The sequence below is a fragment of the Strongyloides ratti genome, assembly GCF_001040885.1.
Source record: "Strongyloides ratti genome assembly S_ratti_ED321, chromosome : 2".
In the NCBI taxonomy this organism is placed as follows: domain Eukaryota; kingdom Metazoa; phylum Nematoda; class Chromadorea; order Rhabditida; family Strongyloididae; genus Strongyloides; species Strongyloides ratti.
This window is the reverse complement of record NC_037308.1, coordinates 2,034,394-2,051,487: the sequence shown is the minus strand read 5'-3', so window position 1 is coordinate 2,051,487 and position 17,094 is coordinate 2,034,394. Positions and strand designations below refer to the sequence as shown.

General features: G+C 21.3%; 4 protein-coding genes across 4 annotated transcripts; 3 read left to right on the top strand and 1 right to left on the bottom strand.

The window, feature by feature from the left end:
• Positions 1–254: 254 nt before the first annotated feature.
• SRAE_2000063300 (Homeobox domain and Zinc finger, LIM-type domain and Homeodomain-like-containing protein) lies at positions 255–11,648 on the bottom strand (the record flags this gene model as incomplete). Its single annotated transcript, XM_024651487.1, has 8 exons — positions 255–449; positions 1,277–1,465; positions 4,267–4,972; positions 6,881–6,966; positions 7,288–7,352; positions 7,628–8,039; positions 11,272–11,281; positions 11,644–11,648. The coding sequence occupies 8 exons, from the start codon at positions 11,646–11,648 to the stop codon at positions 255–257; spliced, it is 1,668 nt and encodes a 555-aa protein (XP_024505159.1).
• Positions 11,649–12,378: 730 nt separating this feature from the next.
• On the top strand, positions 12,379–13,196 carry SRAE_2000063200 (Hypothetical protein; the record flags this gene model as incomplete). Its single annotated transcript, XM_024651486.1, has 2 exons — positions 12,379–12,428; positions 12,482–13,196. The coding sequence occupies 2 exons, from the start codon at positions 12,379–12,381 to the stop codon at positions 13,194–13,196; spliced, it is 765 nt and encodes a 254-aa protein (XP_024505158.1).
• A 998-nt stretch (positions 13,197–14,194) lies between these two features.
• Positions 14,195–14,821, top strand: SRAE_2000063100 (Anamorsin; the record flags this gene model as incomplete). Its single annotated transcript, XM_024651484.1, has 1 exon — positions 14,195–14,821. The coding sequence occupies one exon, from the start codon at positions 14,195–14,197 to the stop codon at positions 14,819–14,821; it is 627 nt and encodes a 208-aa protein (XP_024505157.1).
• Positions 14,822–15,025: 204 nt separating this feature from the next.
• Positions 15,026–15,343, top strand: SRAE_2000063000 (Hypothetical protein; the record flags this gene model as incomplete). The annotated part of the gene is made up of 1 exon (XM_024651483.1): positions 15,026–15,343. One exon carries the CDS (start codon positions 15,026–15,028, stop codon positions 15,341–15,343), a length of 318 nt encoding a protein of 105 aa, XP_024505156.1.
• Positions 15,344–17,094: the final 1,751 nt, after the last annotated feature.

The window sequence follows — 17,094 nt, the reverse complement described above, 5'->3', positions numbered from 1 at the left end:
AGTATATAATTAACATTGTTTAATAAGACAAAAATACATATATATAAAATAAATGAAAAAAAAAACATTTTTTGTTCATTGTTTCAACGGTTCATGGCATTTTGATTGATTTTTGATTAAATAGATATTTTATTTAAAAAATATTGGTCCTATCTTTAAAGAAATATAATAATATTTCTATAAAAATATATATAATTATTATTACTGTCAATACATATATACTTTCATTTTGATTTTTTTTTTTACTTATTTTTCTAATCATTTAATGATGATGAAGTGATATCATTTCCAATACCTAAAATTCCAAGTCTATTATTGTAGTCATTGTCTTGGTGAATCATTTGAAATGATCCCATATCACATCCTGGTTGTGGTCCACCACCATTCATTGACATCATTTGTTGTTGCTGTTGTTGATCATTATTATATGGATTCATATGACCTCCTATCTATAAAAATATTTTTATTATTCATATTCTGGCATAGCAAATGTTTTACAATGAAAATTACAAAAAAAAAAAAATATAAAATATAATAAAAATAAAATTTTATTTTAATCTTTTGATTTTATTTTAGCAGGTGTATTGTAGGATAAATAATTAGTTCTATAAATCATTCATCAGACTATCAAACTTTTTTTTTTTATTAAATTTTTACTTACTTATACTTGATTCTTTTATCTTACCGCTTTGTTATTATTACACCTTTATAACTATCATCAGATGGTGGCATATATATTAAAATTTTATGATAGATCCCCTATAATGTTGTAATATTTTTTTTTTTTTTAAAGTAACATAAGTTTTGTCTGAAGGAAGAAGAAATTAAACATCACAATACTTTAAAAATTACAAAATATTTTAAAGTATAATTATCCTTTATTTATTTATTTTTTTTTTGTTGTGTCTATTAAAAAGTAATGAATATATATATATAACCAATCTGGCAGGTGCTTATATAAAGAACCGGAAAAAAGTTTAACAACTTGATGACTACTTTTATAGGATTTATACCAACTTACAATACTATCTTTATAATAATATATTAACATCATTATATATAATTCTTAAAAATATATCTTTTTTTTTTATACTAACATTATTTAATGATTTCTTTTTTTTTTTTCCTTAGAAACATATATTATAAAAACAAAAGAAGAAGTAGAGTAAGTAATTAAAAATAAATTATTCAGTGACACCAATAAAAAGTAGAATTTTATGTAACTTTATTTTTAATTGATAATATAAAAATTTGTTTAAAAAAATGGATAACTTACCATTTGAGGTGTTGAGTGATATGGTGGTGGAGGTTGTATAGGAATACCAGGAGTTTCCCAACAATTACCTGGATATTGTCTTATATCAATAGGTGCTATTCCTTGGAGATTTGAATCATGATGAGTTGTTGGTGATGGTGCAACTAGTGGTCCAACACCATTTATTCTAACTCCATTAAGTGCTCTTTCCTAGAAAAAAAAAATTGATATGATATTAATTTTTATTTAAATATTATCAAATTTTTAAAATTTTACATTACTTTTTTTTTTGTTATAATTTTACATATATTATTAGGTTAAAGTTTTAATGTGATTTAAGATGATATTGTAGAGAAAAGAAAATTTAATGTTGTAATAAATATATAAAATATGCTCAAGTTTCAGAGAGAAAAAAGAAAGTTAAGAAAGTCCTTGTAACTAACATCTTCTAAGGTTACGCCATCAACTTCTTAAGAAGTATTATTTTTATTGTAAAACTACTCTTTTCTTCCTTTTTGTAACACATTTTTAACAATTAGACTTATTATATCTTATATATACTTATATAATGAAGATAATAAAATTGAATATGTATGTGTGACCAACTATTATAACTTAAAAAAGGTCCTTAAGAAAAAGTTTTAGCACTTTACTTGAAGTGTTAAGGTATTTAAATATTAAATTTAAATATATACTAACTTTTGTATTTATAAAATTTTCTCTATAATAAGTTTCAGTTCATATCAAATAATAAAAACTTTATAACAATACATTAACTTTTACTTATCATTTCAATTTCTTTAAATTACCTTTTAAAAATTCACACTTTTCATTGTATTATCAAATTGTTATAATTTAATATCACATCAATTCAAAGATATATATATAATAACATTGCCGGTAGTTATATTATCTTATTTGATCATAGATATATCCCAAAAATCAAGTACCATCAATGTGTATAAATATATGTTAAAGAATATACTTATAAATAAAAAAATTATCTAATGTAACTTAAGTACAGGTATCCTTTACTAAATTAAAGTTAGTACAAATAGCTTTTCTTACTTATTTGAAAAGGATAATATTTTACAATATCAAATACCATATAATAAAAATATGTTATCCAATTTCTTTCTTTATTTTTTTTTTACTTCCTTTTATTACACATATTTTTTGATTTAATCTTTGTACTTTTAAAATATTATTTCATCACTTTTGATAATTTAATTTAAATATAAATATAATAAATCCTAAATAATATCTTAAATATTAATATTTTAATGGAAAAGTTAGAGATTTTTTATTAGGATAAAAAAAAAAAAAGATTTATGATAATTATATATAAATTATATATATTTTTTTTTCCATTAATTATAAAAAAGAATGAATTAAAAAGTAAGATTAAAAAAAAGTTATTATTTTAATTAGAAAAAAAAAAAAAATTGACTTCTAAATATCTTTTACATTCCCTTATGTTATCAGTTATCATTTTAAACTACATAGACAACTATCATGTATATAAGCTGTTATCAACATAAGATTACTCTATATGTCTATGTTTACTTATTTATTAGGTCTGTCTCTCACATATCCATGTTACAATATATTTAACCCTATATATACAAAATAACTTGTCCAGATGCGCCATATGCTAAAAGACACCCTTCTAGTAGTATTTTTCTTTTCCCTTCAAATAAAATCCGATCCCTCCATCTTCAGATAAAATTGAAGATGATGATGTAAACAAAAAAAAGGAAGAAGATAAAACTATTATTATTACAGTTTGATAATATATATAGGAAACAGAAACATGATAAAAGATATCTCTTATTTCACATTTAGTGAGATAATAATAAAATTATATATTAAAAATCCCTATTATTTTTTCATATCTTTTTTATACTATCCTATTCACAATCTTTTTTTGTGATTAGCTTTAAAGTGATTATGACATCTATCAACCTCTTGCTTTTTTTTTTACCTTCTAATACAACTATTTCGTTTGATAATAAATAATGTTACTAAGAAACTATCAGAAAATAAATAAATCAGATTATGATAATAAAAGATTATATACTTTTAAAAAATATACATCTATTTATACTGTCATTGATAATTAAAGTTCCTTATCTTTTTATAATAATAAAATGAAGATTATAATACTTTAAAAAAAAAACCACAGTAACCACATTCATTTTTAGTAATAAAATGAAAAATAAAATATTCATCACATAAAAGATAATCAAATTAATTTGTCTATCCAATAAACCATAAAATAAGGCTACAACTAATTTGTACAGTATATAAATAAAAGAAAAATCTAAATTAGATATAACAAAAAAAAAAAAAAATTAGTCACCGTAATCTACTACAAATATTATTTATATTATTTAATACCATAAAATTAAATATCTAATTTAATTTTTTTTTTACTTATAATAACAAAAATTAATTGATAATAAAAAGAAAAAAAAAAATTTTTTTTTAGAAATTAAATATAAATTAACCCCTTTTTAAAACAAAACACATCTTAAATATATTTATTAATTTTCTCCGTCCCTGTATATATGCGCATCTAATTTGTTAAATTACCAAAAAGATTCGCTTCATTGAATCTTTCTTAAACATTAGTAATTTTCTTTAAACTACATTAAGATGTACCACCAATGGTTACATATGTTCAAAAACTATTGAACCATCAAAGGAACAGATTTAGATAATGGAGAAATACGATTTTTTTAAATAGTAATAGAAAAGCTTGATTAAATATTGTGAAAAAAAATTTTTTTTTTTAAGTTACTTAGAGGAAAAAAAAAAAAGCTACCACCAGATGTAAAGATAAATTGAGTTGGTTGTAGTAAAATATATGTACAAATAATAAACAAAAGTTAATGATGTGAGAGGTTGATTTAAAAATAATAAATGGTAGAAAAAAAAAGTTTTTTTTTTTTCTATCAAATATATATTTTTATTATTTATAAGAGAAGAAAATATAAAGTTCAACATACCTTTTCAGCAGCTTGTTGCATAGCAGTTAAAGCAACTTGCCTTTTTTTATCTTTACATCTTTTATTTTGAAACCAAACACGGATGACTCTGGCGGAGAGGCCAGTCATCTCAACTAATTGTTCCTTCAAAATGGCATCAGGTCTACTATTTGAAGCATAACATGCTTTTAATGTCCTTAATTGTGTTTCATTTAATACAGTCCTAACTCTAGTTGTTTGTTTATCTTTTTTACCTTTTTTACTACCACAACCATTATTACTGGAGGTTGATGATCCACTACCATTAAGTAGACCATTATCATTACTACTACAACCTCTTTGATGATGTGATGTTGCTATAGAATCTTCAGAATTTGAACTTTTTATTGATAATGGTGGTGTTGAGATAGAATTTAAATGATCTAAATTATTAAGAGATAACCTATCTTCCCATGTATCATCATCTTCCATTTTACTAAGGAGATCTCCAGTCGTTGTCCCAACAGATGATGGATTATTAATGAGGCAGGTGGTGGCTTCAGCACACTCCAAACGACAATATAACTCGTTTTCTCTTAATAAATATTGATCACCTGAATGAAGCTTTTTTGAACAGGTATTACATGAAAAACAATCTACATGGTATAATGTATTTGAGGCGCTTTTTAAAGCATAATCATTTCTATGAAATGATCCATCACATCGTGCACATTTAATACCAAATAATCTATAATAATAAGAAAAAAAAAATTATTTATTTATTTATTTATTTGTTTAATTAATATGTATTATATTTTTTTTTAAAATTATTATCTAATAATTAAAATGTTTATTAATAGATATATTAAAAATTTTATTTGTATATTTAATTATGTAATATTTAGGGAAACTTTTTTTTTTATCTTTTCTCTTTTTATAATAACTTCCCTAACAGTGTATATATAATAGATTACAAAAAAAAAGAAGGTACAAAGGTAACCGACAAAAAGGAGAAGAGTTGATTATGACATGATGTCAATTTATATGTATTCATTCCACACATGTTTACATACACTTCATTCTTTTTTTTTTTTTTATTTTCTTTTTATATAAAGAGAGACAGGGACAACACATATATAACACCTTGATAGGAAATATATATATTTATATATAAAGTTTAATTATCTAAATTATTACGGTAATAAGGCTTTTTAACTTATAAAAGAAGGGTACCGTGAAATTGAATTGACAAGAAAAAAAGAAGAAAAGTGAGGTAAAAATAATATCTCTATAAAATGACATAGTTATGTTACCCCCTTTTTACTTATGTTAACAGACATTTATTGAGGTTATCAAGTTTATAATAATCATTAATTGATAATTATATTAAATTTCCTATTGTTAAAGAATTATGATATGGAAGGTAATTTTTGATAAATAAAATATTATACTCCTTTTCGGTCATCTATTTTTGATCTAATATGTATAATATAATAATAATAATCATAATCATATATTGATATTTAGAAAATAAATCATTTATGATATAAAAAAAAAGATAATGTTAAAAGTCCCTTTTCTTTTATTATTATTATTATTAAATAAAACTGTTATAATATTGATATATACATGTATATATTATATATATATAATAAGTATTATAATATTGATAAAAGAAGTCAAAAGTATATACTCTAACTTTTGTCTTTTTCTACTATATAACTGAAAACTCCTAAAATATATATTATTTTATATTTGAAAAAGGATTCTTTTGTAAATATATATATGTATAGAAAATGGTATACTTTTCTTCATATATATGGTACCTTATATTTATTTCTTTATTTATTAGATACATATTATTACAGGACCCCATATATATATATATATATATTTAAAAAGTTTATGAAAAGTAATGAAGTATATCTTATTATAACTGATATACAATTCCTTATTTGTTATGTGTGAGAAGTTAAATTATGTTCCTTAATGTTTTATATTTTGAACATCTCATAATATTAAAAATAATGAAGACAAGGGGACATAATAAATATATATATATATATATATATAAAGACATATGTTAGAAGTTAAATATATATATCTATTGATAAGAATAAGGAGAGATAATTTAACTAAATATTTGAAAAGTAGCAACAGTATTTTGACTTATGTGATACTTTATTAGGCAAACAAAAATAAGATACAAAAACTTTTGATGAAAGTATATATGATATAGATCTTTACTCTCTTATTTTCTCATGATAGGAAAAAGAAAGTACAAATTCTCTTAAAAATATATCCTTAAGTAGTGATGACAGATGTTGAAGAATGAACAAGATTCCTGAAGGAGTAGTTTATCAATGAAATATGATTTAAGGTATAACAACATATTTTTTTACCATTATCACACCTAGTAAGTTGTAAATATACATATATTGAAAGTGCCGAAAAAACAGTGGTGTTAAATTGTGATAAAGTATTAATAGGTATAATAAAATTAAATTAGAGAAACATTTAATTTACTTAGTGTTACAAAAAAAAAACATTTAAATGTTTAATTCTCAGGATATTTGTGTGAAAAAAAAAAGCTAAAGGCAAAAAAATTTTTATATACCAATAGTAATAAGATTTTTTAAAGCAAAAATAAACTTACCGGAAATAATCATCCCTACAGTATATATTTGAATTACGGACGAAAGCATTTGTTGTCTCATCAAGAGAACATGAGCAATGGGTACACTAAAAAAAAAAAATATTATTTTAAAAAAATAAATAAAATAACAAATATTATTAAAATAATTATTTAAGAATAGCAATAAAATATTCATCCATAAAATATTGAGATTTTTAATATACACAATATTTAAGGTAAAACTTTTTAATCATCGCATGAGGTGAATAATAGATGATGATTATGATATTATAGTTTTGGTTGTGAATAAATAATAAAAAATTTAGGTGATTAATATTCTATATATCTATATTTATTATTGCAATAAATAAATAAATATGGAGGTATATAGAATTTTTAATAAATTATTAAAATATTTTTTTTCTTACCTTAAGACATGATTCATGGTACTCTAAGTTTGGATTAACTCTTAATACATATCTATCATTGATTTCTGAAATGTAAAAAGAAAATTATACTATTAATTATTAAAATATATTTAAAAAATATGTTGATTATTCCTTTTTTTTTATCATAATAATATATGTTAATAAAAAAAAGAGTAACTTATTTGAAATTCTTAGTTTTTCATTAATAAAAAATATAATGCATAATTATGGTATTAAAAAGTATTTTTTTTATTAGAAAAAAAATGTAATAATATAAAAAAATGATTAAATACCATCTTTTTTTTTGTAACTATAAAAAAATAAAAAAAAAAAAACTTACGATGCCTGCAACCATTACAAATAGAGGTTGTCTTTGGTGACAAACTCATTTTTTGGTACTCGTTAAAAGTTGAATAAGTATCAATACCACTAGAAGTTATTCCTTTACTTCCATTATTATTTGAATTGTTATTATTATCCATTGTATAATTATTGCTTCTATGATTTGTTGACAATTCCTCAAAACACGAACCAATAGATGAATTGGAGGCTGTTGATGAAGAAGTATTCATTGATGAATTCCAATATTTTGAGGGTGATGGACTAGTTGAATCTAAAATGAATGATGCCGTATTTGTGGCTGTTGATGATGGGGTAGATGTTGTTGTCGATCCCATCGACATTGATGAGGTATTATTAATTGATATAATTTCTGTAGCCAGTTTGTTATAACTTATTAATAGAGGTATTACCTATAAAAAAAATCAAGATAAACTTAAAAAATAGTGTAAAAAAATTTATGAATATATAAGACAACATTAGTTTTAATAAAAATATCCAAAAAAAAAAAAAAAGAAGAAAGATTTAGTCAATCCATCCTTTTTTTTTAATAAAAAAAGATATACAAAATCCTAGAAGAATACATAACAACGTAATATATATATTTATATATATATATGTATGAATCTTCCCCCTCCTCTGTTAAGAGGATATAAAATATGAAATTACAAAAAAGAATGAAGATAAGGATGAACAAGTTAGGAGAAGAATGTGAAAAGGAGAAGAAATATAAAAATACAGAGGTACACATATACATACATATATAAACATCATTTCTCTCTTTTTATTATATTATATATTAATACTCTCTATCATTAAGATATTTTCTCTTCTCCCTATTTTTGTGCACACCCCCTATAATATAGATAGATACATTACTGCCTAATAACTATATTTATGACTGGAGGAAGAGAATAAAGAGGCATACACATACAAAACACATTGAGATTTTTAAAATACCACACCACAAAATTTTTCTCAATCCTCCTTGACCACGCCTTTTTTCAAAACATTATATAAAAATATAAATATATACATAATATTACTTCATTATGAATATTAGTATGTAGAGTTCATGTATGTATGCGTATATATATTTATATAAATATGTGATTGCCTCTTTTTATAAAAATATTACGGTATTATAAGGAAACAGAAGTTATTTTCATATATACTTATATCCATCATATATATATATGTATATTATTATATAGTTGTAAGTACATATATTTCCTCACAATAATTTTCTATTGATAATAATAAAAATAATATATCTATATGGGTTATAATATTAAATATCTTTCAAAATACAAAAAAAAAAGTTACAAGAAAGACAAAAAAAAAGAAATTTTTTTTAAAGTAAAATGAGAAGATGGTAGTTAAAAAAAAACTAAATTAGAAAGAAAAAAGGAGGAGAAAAATGTCAAAATAAAAATTGGAGATATATTTGTAATAGGAAATGACATATATATTAAGAAAAAGAAAAATCAAAATATATATATGTATATGTATGTTTTTTTTTTCTAATATAACGGATCTTTCCCTCTCCAGAATGAGGGAGGAGGTATTAATAATAACTGAAAAAAAAAGTAAAATAAATTATAATAATGGAAGAGGGAGATATAGATCTTTAAGATAAAATCATAAGTATAAATATATTTAAAAACTTTATAAATACTAAAAATTAAAAATAAACAAAAAGATAGTTTATTTTTATTATATTATATTAATGTACATCTACCTCAAAACTTTTTAATGACTCATAGTAAGAATGATGGACTTTTGTTTTGATTGAATAAAATTAAAAAATAATTTTAAAATATATTTATATAATATTAACTGTTTTTATTGGATAAATCTCATTAAGAAATAAAAGTATTAAATATTTTAGTTAAAAAAAAAGTATTATTTTATTACAAATAATAATATTATTAGTATTTTTGTATGTAAAAGTTTTAAATATATTATTAAATGGGATAAATGTGTTTATGTTGGTATATATATTTATATATCCACCTGATGCTTCAAAAAGAATAAACAACATTAGTTTTATCAAGGATGTCAAGAGGAGGATTAACAATGTTCTTTTTGGTGGATTACATGAGCCAACTCCATCTGGAGGTTTTTTTGGATAATAAACTTAAATAGGTAAAAAGGTAAATAAATGTATAGAAAGAACATACAAATAATAGAGAAATATAAAATGACCAAGGTTGAAGTTAGTTTATAATATCTATTAGCTAAGCTGTCACTTGAGACATACACATTGTTGACACCTGTAATTAAGGGCACCTGAAAACATTTTTGGGTTTAATTTTATGGAGTGAACAAAAAAAATAATGTGATCTTATATATATTAATTTCTTTGGCCCTTGTCTTCAATGATTGGTTATATTTAGGTAAATATATTTAAAAAGAGATAACGTGTTAAGAAAGAAATATAAGTATCATTAATCACTTGAATTTAAGGTACCTTAAACTTGATACATCACCTACTCTAAATTTGGGACTGATATATAATATATATATATATATAAAATATATATATAATATATATATATATATATAATATATATAAAATATATATATATATGTATATATAAATAATGAATATATAATATACTTAAATGATTACAATTAAATGATCATAAATCGAATAAGAGAACATCATTATTATTAGTAATCAGGTAAATTATGGAAAGAGAAAGCTAACTACAATTATCATTAACATGTGAAGATTACAATAAGAAGGTAGTCCAAGACAAATCTTTCCACTTCACTTATCATTCAAAGTCACATAACCATTAAATTTTGGGAATAAACAATGATAATCATTTATTAAAATTAATTTACTCAATCTAAGAGAAAGTACATGAACTGAGAGAGAGAAGAAAATAGAAAAAAAAAATATAACTTTTTGTTGACCTTTGGGACCAATAAGTTAGTACAAAAGATAGTTATCAAGGATAAATTAACATAAATAAAAAGGTAAATTATGTATGAGTTATGTGTATATATTTAAGGAATTGACTTCTGATTATAATATAGACAAAAACACAAGATTAACATTGTATTAAAAAATTTTTTTATCAAGTTCACAGTTAATTACTTCTAAAATGACATGTTAATAATAATTAAATGTATTTTATATAAATAAGTAAGTATATATATATATTCAAGGTCGGCTGGAGGTTAGGTAATGTTATAAAAAAAAAAAGTTTATTTTTATTAGCTATATCTTTATTTGGGGTTATAAATATAAAATTATTATAATTATTTAAAATATATTACAATTTTAATGTCATAATATTTATTAAAAAAGATATTATATTATGATTAATCAAAATAATTTAATTATGAATTAAAAAATATACAAGTAATTTGTAAAAAAAAAATGTTTTACTAATTAAATTGGAAGGTGAATAAAATATCCCAACGAGAATAGATAGAAAATATAGATCAAAAAATAAAAAGATACATAAAGATATATTTTAAAAAAGAAAAATTAGAAATAAAAAAGGATATAGCAATAAATTAGAAACAATATATTAGAACAATAAATGACAAAGTTAGGATGTTGTCTAAAAATTTCACCGGAATCAAATAATACATAAATAGTATTTATCATATTAAAATTATACCTACTTGATCAGCCCTGAAAACATAGACATATTGATGATGATGATATATATACTTGAAATTATTTGTAACAAAAATGACTATGATATCTTTTGAATATCATGTAACAACTTTAAATATATATATGCATATATCTTTTCTATCAATCAAGAAAATATGTTCTTTTATATAAAATAAGATATGATAAAAGAATTTATTTATAATAACTTTTATCAAAATATAAATAATAATTTTATTTTTGTAGAAGTTTATAATATATATAAATATATATATATACATGATTTTAAACAAAAATATAAATATATATTATTTTGTCCTTTGTCTCTTTCTCCCTATCACTATCATTTAATTTATATATATATATATATAATACCTTACATCATTGTTATAGATATATTTTTATTTACTATTTTTTTTTATAATTATTCAAAAAAAAGATATATCACAACATAAAAGAATTTTTTTTTTACTATATATCAATTACTACAGATGTACTTTCATTATACCTACTAATTTTTATGGTGATATACTTTTCTTATCATCAATTTCCAATTTAATACTCCTCACCTATTAATAAAATAATGTTTATTATCACCTATTTTTATAAACTTTTTTTTTAGCCATCAAATATGTGAAAATTTACAAAGTTTTCGTTATATAAACATTGTTATAATTTTTCAACAATATATATTTATTACTTTATGTTTATATTTAATATTTATAAAGATTATTAATCATATCAAAATATAAAATATTTAAACACTTATCACTTCTTTGCCATCCAAAAAAAATTTTTTATACTTATTTATGGAGTAAGAAATATATATCTTCAAACGAAAGTATGTTGTTTTTTTGGTACAATAATGATATTTATGTTGATTTGGATAGATAACTGCAAAAAGAATATATCTATAATCCATCTTGTGGATGGCTTTTTATTTTAAATAATAATTAAGTAGACTTTTTAAACATCTTTTACAGTTTATCTTTTGTAAAATAATATACATTTCAATCTAATAATATTATTGTATATCAGAGGATTATTTTGTAAAACTCTTAGTTAAGTATATATTCTTTATCTGGATAACTATCTACTTATATCTATCATTAATTATGGTCTCTATTAACTATGAACCATTGCATCCAGAAAGACGTGGTGTAAGGTTAGTTTTATCTTTTTAAAATAATATAAAAAAATTCTTTACTTTTTTTTTAGACATGGCGGTTTGTCACAAGCTAAACTATTCTTTTTACTTTGTACTATATGTGCTTTTGGACTTGTTCTGTATTCCTATTATAATGTCTCAATAGATTTAACTATTATGAAGGAAGTTTCAGAAGAAAAAAGTCGTAGTCTTCAAAGAACAATAAGTCAATTGGAGGATCTTCATATTGAGGTTGAGAAATATAAAGTTGAAGTTGATAAATTAGGAAAAGAAAAAGAAAAACTTACTAATGATATAAGAATTTGTAAACTATCAATTGATAATGAAAGAAAAGTTTTGTTAGGAGATGTTGCCAAAGACAAAGATGAAATGAAAACATTAATTAATGAAGAAAAAGAAAAAAATAACATATTAACTAAAGAAATAGAAAGTTTAAAAAAAGATATTGAAGAGAAAGTTTGTAATAAGAAGAGTAGTAACGATATTAATGGAAATATTGTACCACCTGCTCCACCATTACCAGTTATTAAAAGTGTAAAGGAACCTTTACAAATGGGTGATATTGAGGATTCATTGGGTGGATTAGATGGTAAAGAAAAACTTAACCCTGGTGGTGGTGAAGCTTTAGTTCCAAAAGATAATGGAGATATAAATATTCCTGAACCTATTGGTAATGAAGCTGCCCCAGGACCAGGAGTCGGTATTCCTAATCAAGAGAATGAAGGTTTTATTGCCAATGATAATTTACCTGTTAAAGATGTTTAAAATAAAATATGGTGTGTGTACATTTCTCAAATTACTTATCTACTTTTTTTTAATTATATTATTGTATTTCTATTTATTTTTTTTAATATGCCTATATCATCTCTTTTTTTTACTTATTATTTAGAATAATTTTAAAAAATTATTGTAGCTTTAATAATTATGCATATTAGTCTCTTTTTTAATATTTTTTTTTACTAGTTTTAAAATAAAAAATTACATATTTTTTTCTTAAGTTCCATTTCTTGATATTTAAATAATATTAAAATATTTTTGTCAGTGTTAAAATAATTATTTACCAATGATCGAATGTTTACAATAGAAAAAATTTTTTGTATTTTGATTGTAACATCAGTGTAAAGTACTTTAAGTGAAACATTTTTAAATTTAAACTTTCTATTTAATTTATTATAGGAGGGGTTATATATTTATTATTGTCAAGATAGAAATTATGAATATAATTGAATCAAAAATTGTAAAAAAAAAGAGTTTAAGCGTAATAGTAATACGGCATTAAAAATTAAATATTACAGTTTTTGAAGTTAAAAGTGATCTCCATAAAGTTGCGTTATTTCTTTTTTTCCATCTCGAAACGATTCCTAAGGTAACATTTTTCCATCTGTCTTTTCATAATTCTAATGATTTGAAATAAGATAACAATTATTATTGATATCTCCAAGTTAATTTTAAAATTCTTTCATTTAAAAAATTTTTTTTTTTTTTTTGCTATTTATTGATGTTATCTTTTTTCTTATGATTTGTAATATATTAATGTTAAACACTTTTTTCATAATAATTTTCTCTTATCTTGTCATTTGACGTGGTTTTTATTTAACCTGTCTTCGAAATATTTTTGGGTATTATTGATAAATGATGGTACATTTCTATTTGAAGATAGACAATCATATATATTTTACAAAAAGACAGTCGAGAGAAGAGTGTTTCATTTTAAATTTTTGTCTACTATTAGTGATAATTAATTACAGTTTTTTAGATTAAAAATGAAGGTCACTTTTGATGGGATTGTTGTCAAGAGTAGTATTGAAGAAATAACAGAAAAAGAAATCTACACAAGGGTAGATATTGTTGATTTAGATACTGAAAAATGCCAGGAGGTGGCTGATAGTATATTTAATGCACTTAAACCTGAAGGAAGTGTTAAAGTTAATAAAGGTAAAGATTTACAGAAATATTTTCGATTAGCTGGATTTACATCAATTAATATTGATAATGAAGATCTTTTGGCAATGAAACCAAATTTTTCTATTTCATCTAGTCAACCTTTGAAATTACCAGAATCTAAAAAATCATGGGTTATTTCAGGTGATGATGATATTATTGATGAAGAGTCTTTGTTAGTTGAAGAAGATTTTAAAAAACCAACAGCAGGAGATCTTAAAGCTGAGTGTGGTGATGTTCCATCTGGAGGGAAAAAACGTGCCTGTAAAAATTGTACATGTGGTTTGGCAGAAATGGAAGAAAAAGAACAGGAGGCAGTATTGCCTAAAAGTTCATGTGGAAATTGTGCTCTTGGTGATGCTTTTAGATGTTCAACATGTCCATATCTTGGTATGCCACCGTTTAAACCTGGTGAAACAATAAAACTTAATACTGTTGATGATATTTAAAGTTTGTATATGGAAATGTATTTAGTGAATAAATTATTTGTTTCAATTCTTTAGTTTGTATATTAAAATAAAATTGTCTCCGGATGTTTTAATATATTTATAAATAGTTATATTCTACATTAATATTTTAAAATATGATATGTGTTTATATGATAGATAATTATTTTCAGCTGCCATTAACAATAAAAATTATATAAATAAAAGATGGAAAAAATGGAAGAAGATAGTAATAGAGTTGAGGAAGTTCAACGAATAAGAAAAGCAGAAGATACATTAGAAATTGATCAACCAAAATTAAAAAAAACTAAAGGTGATGAAGATTGTATGGTTACAGAATCTACTGAACCAATACATTATATAAAACATAAATATAATGGTAGCTCTTTTAAGATACCCATAAAAGTTAATGATACTGATTGTACTATTGTTAACCTAGGTAAACATAAATATCAAAAATCTTCAACAGAAGAAATAGCTGCTATTTATCTTCAATTGGCTGCAAAAAGAAAAGTTAAATTGTAAGAAAAGCAAAACAACAATAAGTATTCACATTATTAATACTACAAATATGGGAATTTTTTTTTTAATTTGTAAATAAATTTGTATATATGACTAACAATTAACATTTATCTTTTGTAACAGTTAATAAAAAATATTGTTAATTGAAAAAAATAATTTTTTTAAATAAGCTAAATTATATAATAATACTTTTAAAAAAAGAATACTAAATGTAAAGCAATAAAATTAAAACAATTAAAGATTTAATGGCAAATAATGATATTTTTTTACAGATCATTAAGTTCATTTTATCATTAGTATATTATAGTACATTTATATTTATGTTAACAATATTACTACCCACTATAGTTAAAATCTTTAGTTTAAGATCAAACAAAATTATTTAAATAAAATATTCATGAAACAATAATTTTTATATACATAAAACTAAATTATAAACAATATTTTTTAAAATAGAGATAAGTTACAAAACACAAATATATCACCCTAAGTTATGAGAGAATTTTTTAACATTATTACAAGTATATTAACAAATTTTTCTGTTAAAAGATAAAAAAAAAGTACATGAAAAATTATATATAGATGAAATTAAAAATGCGAACAAGTATATGACATAGAATGAAAAATAAATTAATTTTGAATTAATATATGTTTAAAGAATTTTTAAATAAATTAATATAAAATTATTATATTTTTGGTTGTATATCATAATAAAACCAAGTAAACGGAAATAATTTTTTTTTTTTCATTTTATAAATTAGATATAAAAAGTGAGATTAAAAATCAAATAATATAAATATTTCATTCATGATGAAACAAATTTTTTTCCATTTTATTAATAAAATTTGTAAAAGTAGAATAAGTTTTAAATTTTTATTATTAATTGAAAAAAAGGTAAAAAGTTTATTAAATATAATATTTATCTTATATTAATTTACTAATACAAAATATTATTTTATTTGGAACTAGTTTTAAAGAAAAATAAAAACTTTGTTATATATTATATAATTGAACCTAATATTAGCAATTAATTATTTTTTTAATGATAAAAATATTTGAAAAATAAAAATGTATAAAATTTATTATTTTTCTTTTCCTGCTTTGTATTATAATTAAAAAATATTATTACTTCTTATTAAGTTATTTTAATTTTAACAAATGTTCTGGAATAGTTTTTTTTTTGTTTACTTTTTTTTAATAATAAATTATTGTTGGTATTAGAGACTTTTTATTGAGAAACTATACATTTGTATTTACAGAGAATATAATATTACATTTTTTTTTTGCTTTTTAAAATATACATGAAAATTTCTTTTTGGTTATTATTAGTAACAAAAAAAAAATTAAAAAAAAAAATATTTTAAATAACATATTTGAGGATAATGAAATATATTATTATTTATTAATGTGATATAATTTATTATTGTTTTTGTTTTTTACCTAATAGATATCCTCCAACGAACAAATAAGATTTTAAAAAATAATTTTTTTTTTTTAATAATAGATCACACTTATAGAAAAAATTAAAAATGGTTGTTATTTGATATTTTTAATATAAACAAAAAAAACTGGATAAAAAATTCTCATAGTCAAAAAGTTTTTTTTTTTCCTTCTAATAAATATATATATATAGTATTCATAAAATTTAAAGACATTAAATAACACTTGTTAATTAAAAATATTTCTGTTTTATAATGAGACAAGTGTTATTAATTTGTAACTATATAAAACCTATTTTAGTCATGAATATTAAC